This window comes from Narcine bancroftii, chromosome 1 (assembly GCF_036971445.1).
Source record: "Narcine bancroftii isolate sNarBan1 chromosome 1, sNarBan1.hap1, whole genome shotgun sequence".
Lineage (NCBI taxonomy): Eukaryota > Metazoa > Chordata > Chondrichthyes > Torpediniformes > Narcinidae > Narcine > Narcine bancroftii.
In genome coordinates, this window is record NC_091469.1 from 4109425 (window position 1) to 4126253 (window position 16829).

The 16829-nt window shown below is 40.0% G+C and overlaps 1 protein-coding gene across 2 annotated transcripts in view; it reads right to left on the bottom strand.

The window, feature by feature from the left end:
- dync2i2 (dynein 2 intermediate chain 2) overlaps nucleotides 1–16829 on the bottom strand; it is a 69850-nt gene that overhangs the window by 11653 nt on the left and 41368 nt on the right. Inside the window, exons 5-7 of one of the 2 annotated variants that reach the window (XM_069918995.1) lie at nucleotides 10682–10846; nucleotides 5836–6062; nucleotides 1375–1532 (exon numbers count right to left, since the gene is read on the bottom strand). In XM_069918995.1, the coding sequence (XP_069775096.1) occupies nucleotides 1375–1532; nucleotides 5836–6062; nucleotides 10682–10846 (550 nt within the window). The remainder of the gene's footprint in view (nucleotides 1–1374; nucleotides 1533–5835; nucleotides 6063–10681; nucleotides 10847–16829) is intronic. The other variant, XM_069919004.1, reaches the window with a different exon arrangement.

Consider the following 16829-nt stretch of genomic DNA (forward strand, 5'->3'; position numbering starts at 1 on the left):
CTGTTTCTCTTCCTTTTTCCCTTTGTCTCATTTCACACTGACAAAAATCAATTCTTACCTCTCCCATCATATCCAATTAATGCTTTTTGTTGGTCTGGAATTGTGCCCCAGCTAGCACCTTCTCTATTCTAAGATTTTCTGGGTTTTTTTGCTTATTCCTTGAAAAATGTCTCAGGCTCAAAATGCCAGCAATATATCTTTATCTACTATGGATGCTGCAAGATCGGCTGAGTTCCTCCAGCATTTTGGTGTGTTTTTACCTCAATCAGTATCCGCAAACTTGCACGTTTCAGTCAAATTTCCAATAGTATTGCAGATAGTGAAGATGGTTGCCAAAAATTTCAGGAGGATCTTGATCAGTTGGGTAGGTGGTTGATGAAATTTAATAGAGAAATGTGAGGTGATGAGGAAAATGATTGGGTTCTGTGAAGCATTATAGAGCAGAGGAATCTCAGAGTACAGGTACATAGAATCTTTAAAGTGGTGTCACGGGTAAATAGGGTGGTCAAAAATGCTTTTGGCACATTGGCCTTCATTGTCAGAGCGTTGAGTATAGAAGCTGGGTGGTGATGTTTCAGTTGTACAAGACATTGGCTCGGCAACATATGGACCATTACGTTCATTTTTGGTCACATTTTGTAAAAATGTTGTCAAATTGGAGAGCTTGCAGAGAAGATTTACGAGGATATTGCCAGGACATGCCGGTCTAAGCTACAGGGAGAGGTTGAGGAGGCTAGGGCTTTATTCCTTTAACCAAAGGAGAATGAGGGGTGATCTCACAGGCGTACAAATCACGACAAGAATAAATCAGGTGAAAGCACACAGTCTTTTACCCAGTGTAGGAATAGATAAACCAGGTGACTGTTGCAATATTTTAGAAGTATTTGGACTGATACTGATAGGTTTGCAGGGATATAGGCCAAATACAGACAGATGAGACTAGTGCGTGTGGAGCATTTTGGTTAGTAGGGGCAAGTTCGGCTGAATAGGAATTATCTATGATGTATCCAGAATAAAATTTACTGATGGTTCTGCTTCTTAATCTAGAAGTTATGCTACAGGAATGGTTAGATCATTGCAAGGACAGAAGTTCAATGCCTACCTGCAGCAGTTTAAGAATTTAAACTCAAATAATTATTTAATAATTATTTAATTAGTCATGGTGACAATAAATCTATGGGTCATCGTGCATAAAAAAAATCTGATTCATGAAAGGAATTGGGCCTCAGAATGTCACTGACTTAACTGCTTCCACATTTCAGGGTTGCAAGTTTTGCCATTGCCAGTGACCTTTGTATTGCATGAATGAAAAAAAATCCCACTCTTCAAAATTTCCAAAGCAAAGCCCAAGCTTTACATAACAACAGCACTTACCCTCTCCTGTGGCTACAGCAAAGACTAGAGGTCGGGCTGAAGACCAACAAACACTGAAGAGGTAAGTCTGAGATAACTGAAGAGAAAGAATTGGCTTTGCCTGCAACATGGAGTACAGGTGAACATGTCCATCAGTGCCAGCAGTGAGAAAAAGGTTTCTGTGAAAACAACATTCAAAATGTATGCATTGGTTAAAGACCCACATTTATAGTTATCTTGCAGAACAAGCCCAGTTCACCAGAAATCAATATTTTTTAATTTACTCATTGCACCATTCAAAAATGTCTTTGAAAATGCAATAATTGGTTTAATGAGGGAAATGCAACAGCCGACCAGCACAACCACATGATAATGACCCGATGTTTATTGCATAATGAAAAATAAATGTGGTGGCATTAAGCAAAAAAATGTATATTTAAAAAAAGAAATTGTGAATAGAAGACCAAGTTTATGGTTAACTAAAATTTAGAAATACTATCAAAGAAAAAAGCAAATAATGGCACAAAGACAGCAAAGAAAGAAGACACAGTAAGGAAAAATTAAATAGAAGAGAAAGCTAAACAGAATTACAAAAAAAAAATGCTGGACACTTTGTTGACATTTTTTTAAGGAAAGTATTGGTCCGATAGAAATTAGGTTCTGGCAATGAACAACAGAAAACAAGCAGATTAAAGACAAATTAGAATTTGATACAAGCTCTTCACTAGATTCTCACACAACATCTAAAAAACAGCTGGGAATCAGGAACTGGAAGGTAGGGAAGAACTGGGAAAATGATCATCAAGACCATGGTCCGAGCAAATTGTTGGTGTTGCAGGCTTGCAAGTCTCTGCAACCTGATGGAGGAGTTTTAAAAAGCAAATAATCTTTAAAAATTAATCTCGTTTTAATTTAAATTCTGAAATATAAAGGTACACCACTGAAAGCATTCCATAAGTCACCTGACAACACCCACTAGGCTCTCGATCTCCATTCTGTATTCTGACACATTGTTTCCAGTTATTTGGCCAACATCTCCACAGCAGATACAATATCACTGGCTCTCCACTCAGCTCAGGATCACCTCGAAAACAGCAATTCATACATATGACTGCTCTTCATCGACTACAGCTCAGCCTTCAATACCATTATTCCCTAGAGCTGGTCAAGAAACTACAACCTCTAGGCCTCTACCCCACTCTGCAACTGGATCCTTGACTTTCTCATTGGAAAACCACAGTCAGTACAAATTGGAAACAACATCTCCTCCTCAATGATTATCAACACAGGCACACTCGAAGGATGCATGCTTAGTCCACTGCTCTACCCATTATACACCTACAACTGTGTGGCCAGGCACAATTCCAATGCCATCTACAAGTTTGCTGATGACACCACAGTTGTTGGCAGAATCACTTACAGCAATGAGGAAGTGTATAGGAGGGAGATAGATCAGTTCGTTGAATGGTGTAATGACAACAACTTTGTGCTCAAACCAAGATGATAATTGTGGACTTCAGGAGGAAGTCAGGAAAACACAACCCAGTCCTCATCGAGGGCTCAGTAGTGGAGAGGGTCAAGAACTTCAAATTCCTTGGCGTCATTATCTCCAAGGATCCATCCTAGAGGCTCCACGTTGATGCAATCGCAAAGAAAGCTCGCCATCTGCAATGTGAGATGTCTGAGGACATTCGGTATGTCACCAAAGACTCTCATAAACTTCTACATGTGTACCATGGAGAGCATTCTGGCTGGTTGCATCACTGCCTGGTATGGAGGCACCAACTCTCAAGACAAGAATAAACTCAAAAGGGTTGTTAATTTGGCCTGCAACATTTCAGGCACCAGAATTCATTCCATGAGGATGTCTACATGAGGCGATGTCTTAAAAAAGCAGCCTCTATCCTCAAAGACTCCCACTAACCAGGCCATGCCCTCTTCACTCTGCTACCATTGGGAAAAATGTATAGGAGCCTAAAAACAAGCACTCAGCAGCAGAAGGACAGGGTTTTCCCCCACTGCCATCAGATCCATGAATAATCAATGAACTAAAGACACTGCCTCACTTTTCATGCACTAATATTGTTATTATTTTATTTTTTTATAAGAATATTGTAAGATGGTTATAATATGTATACAGATATTTTCACTATGACGCTGCCACAAAACACTGAATTTCATGACTTGTTCATGACAATAAATCTGGATTCGGATTCTGTATAGTCAGCAAATTTGTAGATTGAGTTAGCACTGAACTTGACTATGCAGTTAATGAGTATTCAAAAATAAAGAAGGGGACTAAGCAAGGAGCTTGGAGTGCCTGTGTTGATGATCAGCATGGAGGAGGTGATGTTGTCAATCTGCACTGATTGGGGATATGACAATAATAAATTTGAGGATCCAGTTGCAAAGGGACGAACAGAGTCTGAGGTCCTTGAGCTTAGTTGCACATTTAACTGGTAGGATGGTGTTGACTGCCAAGATGTAGTCAATTAACACTTTAATCACTTCCTCTGGCAGCTTGTACCCACTGCCCTGTGTGGAAAAACGTTCCTCAGGTGCACTTCTAAATCTTTCCCTTCTCCTAGTTTTGGACTCCCCTAGTTGGGGGGAAAAAAAAGTGATCATCCACCTTATCTATGCTGATAACTTTATAAACTTCCATAGGGTTACCCTTCAGCCTCTAGAGAAAATATTCTAGCCTGTCCAGTCTCTCCTTCCAACTCAAGTCCTCATGAATATTTTCTGTGCCTTCTTTGGCCTTATCACATTCTTCCTGTTGTATGGTGCCTAGACTGCACACAATGTCCTGTATTGTATTAACATGTTCCAACTTTTGTCCTCATTGCTCGAACCAATGAAGGCATCTGTATCTTACAGCTTCACCACCCCGTCTACCTGGATTGCCACATTCAAGGGACTGTACTTGTACTCCTCGATCTGTCTATAACACCCCCAAGACTCCTGACATTCATAGTGCATGTCTTGCCCTTGTTAAGTTCCATCTGCCATTGTTTTGCCCACTTTCCCAGTTGATCTCGATCCTGTTGTAAATCTTATATTTCAATCTTCACCATAGTCAATACCACTAATTATGGCATCATCTCTAAATTTATTCATCATGCCACCTATATGATCATCCAAATCATTAATACACAGGACAAACAATAGTACCAATTTTGCATCTAACTCCAACTTTGGACCCCATGTAATCTAACCTATACCATTATAAAATACAGGACCATAACAAAGGCTCTGTTAAGGTCTGTGTGGACTATGTTCACTGGGTCATGTCTTTAAATTCATAAAACACATTTTCTGACTATCCCTTATCAGATCTTACCTTTCCATAGGCAGATAAATCCTCTCTCTTTCTCTCAGAACCCCCTGCAGATGCCTTCCCACCACTTCTCATTCTGTATTTCCTTGCTTGTCCTTTAACCCTTTTTACATTTCCTGAGATAAGAAAATAAGTTTTGAAGAGTACACAAGGATGAAACAATGAAATACAGAAAAGTTAAATAAGAAGGCAAATACCTAGTACAATGTGGGAAAATACAGAATAAAAGCATACATGTGAAAAGAAAGAGGCTAGAGCTTTGGATGTCCTAGTGTATGATTTTGGAAAAGATTAATAAGCACATACTGCAAGATATTAAGAAAGTGAATAGAACATTAGTTATTGCTTGGGGAATGAAAAGGTATGGAGATTTGCTTCCCTTGTATATACTTGTGTAATCATCAATACCGTGTAATAGTTGACTATCCCCTTTTTTGGCCCAAAAATCATGTGTTTTCCATATGACCCATGTAAAAGTTGACACCTCCCCCCTATTTTTGGTGCCAACCTCCTGCCCATCTGAGCTCACAATGCCCCGATTGCAGATCCTCTCCTCGGCCAGTAACCTGCCCACCAGAGCTCCCGACGTCCTGATCGCCTGCCTACCTGAGCTCTAACTCACTGACCACAGATCCTCACCCCAGCCGCCCACCCACCGCAGTATGCTGTGCAGTATTGGATTACTTCATAACATGAGGAATGGGCAAGGTCTTGTGATGAATGGAAAATATCTAAGCTTGTTTCTGCTGAAGTTTCAAAGCACAAGTGACTTTTCTGAAATGTAGAAGATCTTGGCAAACTTGCAAAGTTTTGCTGTTGGATATGAAAGAATCTACAACAAAAATAAGGAGTTGACCATTTAAGACAAATTTGAGATTTTTTTTCCTCTCAGAGGGTGACAAATCTTTGGATCTCTTAACTCCAAGGGCACTGGAATCAGTAATTGAAAGCATCAGTAGACAGATTCCTGCAAAGTAAGGTACTAAAGGTTACAGCGAGTAGATGAGAATATTGAATTGAGGTTAAAAATCTCAAGGGACCTAGTAGCCACTATCTGTCTCCAATTTGTACATTATTTCATCTAAATGGAGGGGGAGAGTACTTTTCTTGCCTACTCCACCCTTCATTGTTCATATACAGACCTGTGAAATGGCGAGCAGGAAACAGCATGCACAGGGCCACAATGAGGGGAGAAGGTGAATTGAGCTGGTGCCTTCAATGGAACAGAACCAGAGCACAGTGTTGCAGGAGTCAGAACCTCTGTTGAACATTTCAGCACATAACCACCCTCCACAGCAGCAATGAACACAGTCTTGTCCAGATGAGAGAAAGAGAGAGCTGTCACACCAAATGAAGTGCTGCCATGAACCTGGGAATTAGGAAAGTGATGTTAAAAAACCATAAGAGAAATGAATAAAGGGTCATAGAGCTATACCACACAGAAACAAACCTTATAGCTCAACTTATTAACTTCAGTTCCCTATATACACAAAATACTAGAAATACTCATCAGGTCAAGCAACATCAAAGAAGCATGAAACCAATTTAACATTTCAGCTCACTTATTTCATCTCACTTCACAGATGCTTGATGTTTGCACATTTCCAGAATGTTTTATACTTTTCTTCCCAAATTTTACATTCCTGCAGTATTTTGATTTTAAATTCAAAATTACTGAGGTGGTGAGCTCTAAGAGGGTTATATTCCATACTGAAAATAAAGCCCATTTCAAAATTGATTCAAGCGTGCACAGCAATTATCCCTATATCTTTGGACAGCAAATCCTGACATACAAACCTCTCCAAATGGTCTTCAACAGCCTACTGACTAATGTAGATTTTCTGCCTCGTATAGAATAAACCCCAATTACTCAAATACAGAATCTGTAGATTATAAATTTTTCACTTTGTTCTCTTCATTATATTCCTAACCCCTGCATTTACTTTATAAACCTTTTAAGATGACCAAGTTAAAACATTAACTCTGTTTCTCCCTTCACAAACATTGCTAGCACTACAGCACTTTCTCTTTTATTACATATTTCCAATAAATGTGAAACTTTGTTCTGGCATTCAACTTGATTACTGCAGTATACAGCCATGATTAATTCAACCAATAAATTTCATCAGTATACATTTGCCATGACTGTTCTGGCCACTATTTATAAAAGGATGTAGTCAAAAGGCAAGGAACAATAGGCCTATTCATTTTGTACTTTGGAAAACACTTGAAGCTATCATTAAAGAAAAAATAGCGAGGCATCTGGAGCGAAAAGGATCAATCAGGCAGATGCAGCGTGAATTCAGTAAAGACAGGTCCTGTTTGACACACTTACTGGAGTTCTTTGAGGATATAATGAGTGTGGTAGATAGAGGGCAGCAGGTGGACATTGTTTACCTGGATTTCCAGAAGGCATTCGATAAGGTGCCACATAAAAGATAAGGATGGATGGAATTGGGGGTGATGTATTAGCATAGATAAAGGATTGGTTAACCAATAGAAAGTAGTTGGGATACAGGAATGCTTTTCTGGGTAGCAATCAGTGGTGAGCAGGGTGCCACAGGGGTCAGTGATGGGCCCAGCACAGTTCGCAATATACATTAACGATCTGGACGAGGGGACAAAGTATTGTGTATCTAAGTTTGCTGATGACACTAAATGAGTAGAAAAGCAAATTGTGCAGAGGATAGAGTCTTCAGAGAGATATAGATGAGTTAAGTAAGGGGGAAAGGGTCTGGAAGATGGAGTACAATGTTGGTAAATGTGAGGTTATCCACTTTGTTAAGAAAAATGGAAGATCAGATTATTATTTAAATGGTGAGCAATTGCAGCATAATGCTGTGCAGAGGACTTGGGAGTGCTTGTGCACAAATCGCAAAGGTTGGTTTGCAGGTGGTGCAGGCTATCAACAAGGCAAATGGAATGTTGGCTTTCATTGCTAATTGGACTGAATTTAGGAAAAGGGAGGTTATGCTGCACTGTATAAAGGTACTGGTGGGACCTCACTTGGAGTACTATGTGCAGTTCTGGTCTCCTTACTTGAGGAAGGCTTTGGAGGCAGTCCAGAGGATGTTCAGCAGATTGATCCCAAAAATGAGGGGACACTGAGTCATCTGGGACAGGACTCACTGGAATTTAGAAAAATGAGAGGGGATCTTATGGAAACATAAAATTATGAAAGGCAAAGATAAAATAGAAGTAGGCAAATTGTTTCCATTGATGGCGAAGACTAGAACTAGGGGACATAGCCTAAAGATTCAGGGTAGTAGATTTAGGATAGAGATGAGGAACAACTGCTTTTCCCCCAAAGGTGGTGAATCTATAGGATTCGCAGCCCAATGTAGCAGTGAATATATTTAAGACAAGGTTAGATAGATTTTTTTACATAGCTAGGGAATTAGGGGATATCAAGCATGTGAGTGAGGTAATAAAAAAAAAAAGGAAAAGAGCCGAGCGCCTGCGTGAGGTGTACAGCAGGGATCAAGGGGGTTCAGTGTCCCCTATTTGGAAAATTTTTGAAAATGTACACGCAAAATTAGCAGTTTCAAGCCATTAAAAAAAATCATTTTAAACTAAATCAATTGTTTTTTTTAAACTGAGAGGACAGTGTATTTTAGACTGACACTACTATCTGTACGAAGATTCCAAGCCCCTTCTAGATCACCAGGCAGTACCTGATTGACCTATGCTCAAACTAGAGTGTCTGGTTCGCCTGACCCCAAGCAGTATTTGCTAATAACAAGCACCCAGCACGCCAACCAGTGCCCTTGCCCAACTTGCACCCAATCTCCTAGTAACTACTACCTTGCACCTAGTCACCAGGCAGCAACCCTGTCCAATCTGCACCCAATCCCCAGGCAGAGCCCCTGCCCAATGTGTCTTCATTCCCCAGGCAGAGCCCCTGCCCAACCTGTTCTCAATCCCCAGGCAGAGTCCCTGCCCAACGTGTCCTCAATCCCCAGGCAGAGCCCCTGTCCAACCGGTTCTCAATCACCAGGCAGAGCCCCTGCCCAACGTGTCCTCAATACCCAAGCAGAGCCCTACCCAACGTGTCCTCAATCCCCAGGCAGAGCCCTACCCAACGTGTCCTCAATCCCCAGGCAGAGCCCTGCCCAACCTGTTCTCAATCCCCAGGCAGAGTCCCTGCCCAACGTGTCCTCAATACCCAGGCAGAGCCCTACCCAACGTGTCCTCAATCCCCAGGCAGAGCCCTGCCCAACCTATACTCAATCCCCAGGCAGAGCCCTGCCCAACCTGTTCTCAATCCCCAGGCAGAGCTCTGCCCAATCCATAACCATTTCTTTGCAATGTTTATTTATTACTCGGAGATTTTCTTCAACTAACCTTAAAAGCAATTAGTCCTTCCCAATCATTTCTTCACATGTGGTTTTCAAGATATGGGTAAAAACACAAGGAAGCACCATTGGCATAAATGGCATTGCAACACTTGATAATGCTTTGCAACCAAGGGGCTGCGCATGGGGAGAAACTTTGCTATACTGCGGGAAACGTGGCACCAAAGTTGGAAGAGCAAGATCCTAGCACTGCATGGAACGAGTAGAGGGAATCAGAGCTGGCAGGGAGGGCATTGATAAAATTCAGAGGTAGATTATAAAAATGCAGGATTGGATTTTAAAAACACAGAAATCCATGGAAAATTCACATGCCTGGGATATGGGAAAAAGGCAAGTTGATGGAGATGAGCTTAGCCATGATCTCATTAGAATGGTGGAGCAGACTTGATAGGGCAGCTATTTCTTATGTTACATTGCCCCTGTATGGTTAACTTGAGCTGAGTAATATCTAAATTTCATTAGCGAGTCCAAATAACTCATTAATCTTTACAGAAAAATGTCATCAGTTTGAAGCAATTCCCTATCCATGTACTTGGAATGCTAAATAACAAAAGGTTCAGATTGCTTAGTCTACCACTAGAGGGGGAAAACAAAAAATCAAGAAACCAATGAGTGGTTCCAATGTCAGACAGGCCCAGGACAAGAATGCAACATTGTACCTGCTTTGGGAGACCCTTAAACCATCAACATGTTACAAACACTTCTCACCTTAACAGAAACAAGAACAGAACAAAGCTGGAATGACTCATCAGGTCAGGAAGCATCCACAGAGAGAAATAAATGGTCAATTTACATCTTAAGCTGGGACCTTTTGTAAAGATAAAAGTGAAAAGGGGAGATAACAAGCTGAAAAGGTGGGTGGGAGAAGGTGGAAGGTGTTCTAAGACGTGATGCAGGACAGAAGGTGGAAAAGGTAAAGTGGCAGATTGGGTTTGAAAGGGAACAAAATGTTTGTGAGGAAAGAAGAGACGGGTAAAGGAGAGATGGAAACGGGAACTAGACAGAGATATGGGTTACCTAAAATCTAAAAAAAACAATGTTTATGCCAAGTCAATGCTTATCCTGTACCACTGTTTTGGTCTCACCTTCATTTGCCCCATTCTCACTTTCTCTCAAAAACATTTCATCCCCCCTACCACTCTACGGCAGTCTAAAAAGGAATGTGCAGAAATTTTGAGTTAATTCCTGCACCGCGATTTATCCTTCAGGACCTCTACAACTTTTTGGAGGAAGCCTGCAGTATAAATCGTACTGGAAAAATTTGTTGTCAGTTTCACTCTATTGCACGTCCAATCACTGGAACTGTTGTACTCAGGTACTTGCAGTCTAAAAAGGCACCCAGTGTGAACAACCATACAGACAGTAATTATGTTAATTCTTTTCAGCAATTTTCCTGACATTTCAGTCTAAAAATCAATCTGGTGATCTATTTCCCTTTCTGCCTCTCCTCCACCTCTTTCTGTCCATGAACCTTTCACCTTTAGGCTTCTCCCCATTTTCCTCTAAGTTTGCTCCTTCCTTATCCCACTTTCTTCTTGATAAAGGATGTGATTCAAAAATCTGACCAGCCATTTCTCCCCATAGATGCTACCTTCACTGGCCAAGTTCTCCAACTGCTTTGTTCACTGCTCACCTTAAGTTTAATGTTGCGTGGCATCTGCTGAATGATAAAAGCAAATCCATCCTGCAGTAACAGTTGGCCTTTCCCATCCATCCCCCAGATGAGAATCTTTCCATCCGTACTTGCAGACAGAATATGAATTCTGTTACCATGACTCAAACCTTGGTTCCACTGCACCTGTTTTGGATGGTAATAGACATCTTTATTACTTAAAACTTTCAAGTTATCCATTCCCTTTTCTCTCTCCAATTTCCTATCGAATAAAGCAACACCCCCTTCTCTCAAGTGTGTAAATAATGGACAACAAGCTCTCCACACACCTCCCCCCCCCCCCATATCGGTGTCTTAAATCTAATCTCCTCATCTGCAAGATCTCCCCTCATCCTTCTAGACTCTAATGAGTATAGTCCCAGGCTACTCAATCTCTCTTAAGGTAACACCCTTCATTTCTGGAATTAACCCAATGAAACTCCTCTGCACCACCTCCAAAGCCAATATAACCTTTCTCAATTAAAACCCACAAAAGCTGCACATTGCACGTCTGGTGCCCACCTCACCAGTAAGTGCCCCCTGTAAAGTTGCAACAGGTCAGAATTGCAGGCATGAAATTTCTATTTGCCTTCTTGATTAGTATGAGTGTCAGAGCACTCATGAAAGTGCAAGGAGAAACTAATAGACGTGATGTAATAGATGTTGAGGATGGAATAAGGAACATTAAAAATTACTTTTTTTTTTCCACTGCATCCTATCAGTTGTTGATGGCCTCACTAACCTATGTGTTTGTTTTGTCCAGGCTTAACAGTTCCAAAACTAACCAGATATCTAGATTCTATAACCTTGAGCTCATCCATTTCTAATTGAATTCAACTTGAACCATGTCCCATTCATTCATTTGGTTGTTTACTCAGTGACTTTCTGGGTTCCAGGTCCAGAAAAAGTCTCAATTTTAGAAGTGCCATTCTGATTTTACATCACTCCAAGAGCTCACTCAATCTATTGCTTCCAACTATACATTCTATATAACAATTTCAATTACAGTAACCCTCCAACCCCCTCACATCCATGTACTCATCTAACTTCTTCTTAAATGACAGAACTGACCCTGCTGCAACTACCTCTTCCAGAAGGTCATTCCACAGCCACCATGCTCTGAGTGAAGCAGCAAACCTTAACTTATGACCCCTTGTTCCAATCTCCCCTACCCTCAGGGGAAAGAGCCTATTCACATCTACTCTATCTATTCCCTTCATAATTTTAAATACCTCTATCAAATCCCCTCTTAACCTTCTACACTCTAATGAATAAAGTCCAAGTCTCCTCAATCTTTCTCCATATTCTAGATACTGCAATCCAGGCAGCATTTTAGTAAATCTTCTTTGCCCTCTCTCTACCTTATTTATATCCTTCCTTTAATTTGGAGACCAGAGCTGCACACAATATTCCAAACTTGGGCTCACCAATACCTTAAACAGTCTCAACATCACCTCCCAGCTCCTATATTCTAAGCTTTGATTTATAAAGGCCAGCATATCAAAAGCCTTCTTCACCATCCTATCGACATGGGAATCCACCTTTAAGAAATGATGAACCATTATTCCAAGATCCCTCTGTTCCTCTTCATTCCTCAATGCCCTCCCCTTCACTGCATGCATCCTATTTTGGTTATTCTTCCCAAAATGAAGCACCTCAAACTTAACTACATTAAATTCCATCTGCCACCTTTCAGCCCACTCTTCCAAGCAGTCCAAATCCTTCTGCAGTCCATGAAAACCCTCCTCACTATCCACAACTCCCCCTATTTTTGTATCATCTGCATATTTATTCACCCAAATTACTACCCATCCAAATCATTAATGTAAATTATAAACAACAAAGGACCCAACACTGATCCCTGAGGCACACCGCTCGTCACTGGCCTCCATCCTGACACAGTTGTCCATGATTCTCTGGTACCTATCTTCTAGCCACCATTGAACCCATCTGACTATCTCTATATTAATCCCTAGTGATTGAACCTTCCTCACTAACCTTTCATGCGGAACCTTATCGAAAGCCTTACTGAAATCCAAATAGACCACATCAGCTGCTCTACCTTCATCAACCTTTCTAGTCACTTCAAAAAATTCAACAAGATTTGTCAAACATGACATTCCCCTCACAAACCCATGGTGGGTGTCCCTGATCAATCCCTGCCTCTCCAGATATTTATACATATTATCCTTAAGAATACCTTCCATTAGTTTCCCCACCACTGATGTCAAACTTACTGGCCAATAATTGCTTGGCCTACAACTTGAGCCCTTTTTAAACAGCGGAACCATGTTTGCCACCCGCCAATCCCGCAGCACAACACCCTCCTCCAGTGACCGTTGAAAAATCACTGTCAGAGCCTCCATTATTTCCTCCCTGACCTCCCTTAAGGTCCTGGAAAAAATCCCATCAGGACCAGAAGACTTATCTACTTTTAAACACCCCAGAAGTTCCAAAACCCCTTCTTTACTAATCCCCATCTTTTCCATAACTAACCTTTTTGCCTCACTTATCTTACACAATTCAATCTCTTTCTCTCGTGAATACCGACAAGAAGAATTCATTCAATATCTCCCCCATCTCATATGGTTCCTCACACATTCCTCCACTCTGATTTTCCAGTGGTCCTATTCTATCCTTCACTCTCCTTTTGCTGTTCACATATTTGTAAAAACCCTTCAGATTTACTTTCACCCTATTTGCTATAGCCTCCTTGTACCTTCTTTTTGCTTTTCCAATTTCCCTCTTCTATGTATCGTTCAAGCACCTCGTCAATCCTTTGCTTCTTGTATTTAACGTAGGCCTCCATCTTATCCCGAACCAACTTCCTAATCTCTCTAGAAAACCACGGCTCCCTTGAACATTTGGCCTTGCCTTTTATCCTAACAAAAACAAAGATTCTGTACTCTCAAAATCTCACCTTTAAACGTTCTCCAATGCTCCTCTACATCCTTCCCAGAAAACAGATCAGCCCAAAGTACTCCCTGCAAATCCCTTTTCATTACTTCAAATCTGGCTTTCCCCACTTAAAGACCTTCATCGTCAGACCAGACCTATCCCTTTCCATAATTAAGCTGAAACTAATGGTACCATGATCACTGGATCCTAACTGCTCCCCAGCGCACATCTCCGTCACCTGCCCTATTTCATTCTCCAGCAACAGATCTAACACTGCCCCCCTCTCTAGTGGGTACCTCAACATATTGATACAAAAAGCAATCCTGGACACATTCTACAAACTCTAAGCCATTCAGCCCTCTCAATGACTGTGTCTCCCAATCTATGCTAGGAACATTAAAATCCCCAACCAACACAACCCTGAGCTTATTGCACATCTCAGCTATTTCTTTACACATTTGCTTTTCCAGTTCCATCTCCCCACTTGGTGGTCTATAATGCACCCCTATAATTGTAACCTTACATTTTAAATTTTTTAAAATTCTACCCACACCGTCTTCCTTGACGAGCCCTCCAAACTATCATGCCTCAGCACTTGACAAGTAATGCCACATTTTCCCCTCCCCCCTTACCCCTCCAATTCTATCGCACCTAAAGCAGCAAAATCCTGGAATATTTAACTGCCAGTCACAACCCTCCTGCAACCACGTCTCACTAATCACCACATCATACTGCCAAGTATCTATTCACACCTTCAGCTTGTCCACCTTCCTTACAACACTCCTTGCATTGAAGTAAATGCATCTCAGAGATTTCCCACATCTTACCTTCTGCCTATCCCCCTTTCTACCGTCCATACTATTATTTGTCACCATCCTCCCTCCCCATCATAGCATCTATCCCTTTTCTCCTCAATCAACTGCTGTTCCACCCTCAAATTTTGTGTATATGTCTTTTCTCTTTGCCGACAAAACCTCTCTCTGCTGTCCTCCCTTACATGGGCCCCTTCCCCCAACCATACTAGTTTAAAGCCCCCTGATCCCTATGCTCCTCCAATTCTGCTCTGAACTATTTTCTTTTCCCCACTTGTTGCAGCCATACCTTCAGTTGCATGGGCCCTAATGTGAGCAATTCATTATATGTTTTTTCCTCATTTTTTAAAAAAATTTTTTTATTTTTAACACCATAAATCACATTAAACATGGTACACACTTTTTACTTTTCACACATATACAGTGCCATTTTCTCCCCCCCCTCCCTCCTCCCATCCCACCCTCCCTACCTCCCCCCTCCCGTCCATTTAAGGTATACATTCTAGGATACATTAAACCAGTCAGACAATGTTGTCATTCAATAAAAATACACCAGAAATTCTACTGAGTCCATTCTTTTCATTTCCTTTTCCTTCCGTTAACTTAGGTAACGACTGTCCCCGGTAGGTTTTCGCTATTGTATTTAATGTAAGGCTCCCAAATTTGTTTGAATATTTCAATATTATTTCTTAAACTATATGTTATTTTTTCCAATGGAATACATTTATTCATTTCTATATACCATTGTTGTATTTTCAAATTATCTTCCAATTTCCAGGTTGACATAATACATTTTTTTGCTATGGCTAGAGCTATCTTAACAAATCTTTTTTGTGCATCCTCCAAATCAATTCCAAATTCTTTGTTTTTTATGTTACTTAGGAGGAAGATCTCTGGATTCTTTGGTGTATTGTTTTCTGTTATTTTATTTAATATCTGATTTAGATCTTCCCAAAATTTTTTTTACTTTCTCACATGTCCAGATTGCATGAATTGTTGTTCCCATTTCTTTTTTACATGGAAAACATCTATCAGATACTGTTGGGTCCCATTTATTAACTTTCGAGGTGTAATGTATAGCCTGTGTATCCAGTTATATTGTATCATACGTAACCTCGTATTTATTGTATTTCTCATCGTTCCGGAGCATAACTTCTCCCATGTTTCCTTTTTTTATCTTTATATTTAAATCTTGTTCCCATTTTTGTTTAGTTTTACCATTTGTTTCCTCATTCTCCTTTTCTTGCAGTTTAATGTACATATTTGTTATAAATCTTTTGATTAACATTGTATCTGTAATCACATATTCAAAGTTACTTCCCTCTGGCAAACTCAAGCTGCTTCCTAATTTATCCTTCAAGTAGGATCTCAATTGGTAATATGCCAAAACTGTATCTTGAGTTATATTGTACTTATCTTTCATTTGTTCAAAGGATAAGAATCTATTTCCTGAAAAACAATTTTCTATTCTTTTAATCCCTTTTTTTTCCCATTCTCTAAAGGAAAGGTTATCTATTGTAAAAGGGAGTAACTTGTTTTGCGTCAATATTAGTTTTGGTAATTGATAATTTGTTTTATTTCTTTCTACATGAATCTTCTTCCAAATTTGAGGAGATTATGTAATACTGGAGAACTTCTATGTTGTACCAATTTTTCATCCCATTTATATAATATGTGTTCAGGTATCTTTTCCCCTATTTTATCCAATTCTAATCTCGTCCAATCTGGCTTTTCCCTTGTTTGATAAAAATCTGATAGGTATCTTAATTGTGCGGCTCTATAATAATTTTTAAAATTTGGCAGTTGTAAGCCTCCTTGTTTATACCATTCTGTTAATTTATCTAGTGCTATCCTCGGTTTCCCCCCTCTCCATAAAAATTTCCTTATTATTTTCTTTAACTCCTTGAAGAATTTCTCTGTCAGTTGTATTGGCAATGCCTGAAATAAGTATAATATCCTTGGAAAAATGTTCATTTTAATACAGTTTATCGTTCCTATTAGTGTTAGTGGTAAATCTTTCCAATGCTCTAAATCGTCCTGTAATTTTTTCATTAGTGGATAATAATTGAGTTTATATAGTTGGCTGAGATTTTTGTTTATTTGTACACCTAGGTATCTTGTTGCTTGCATTTGCCATCTAAATGGTGATTCCTTCTTAAATTTTGAGAAATCCGCATTATTCATAGGCATTGCTTCACTTTTATTTACGTTTATCTTGTAACCCGACACTTCTCCATATTCCTTCAATTTCTTATATAATTCTTTTACTGATAGTTCTGGTTCTGTTAAGTACACTATAACATCATCCGCAAATAAACTGATTTTATATTCCTTGTCTTTTATTTTTATTCCTTTTATATTATTATCTGTTCTTATCAATTCTGCTAGTGGTTCTATAGCTAACGCAAACAATAAAGGTG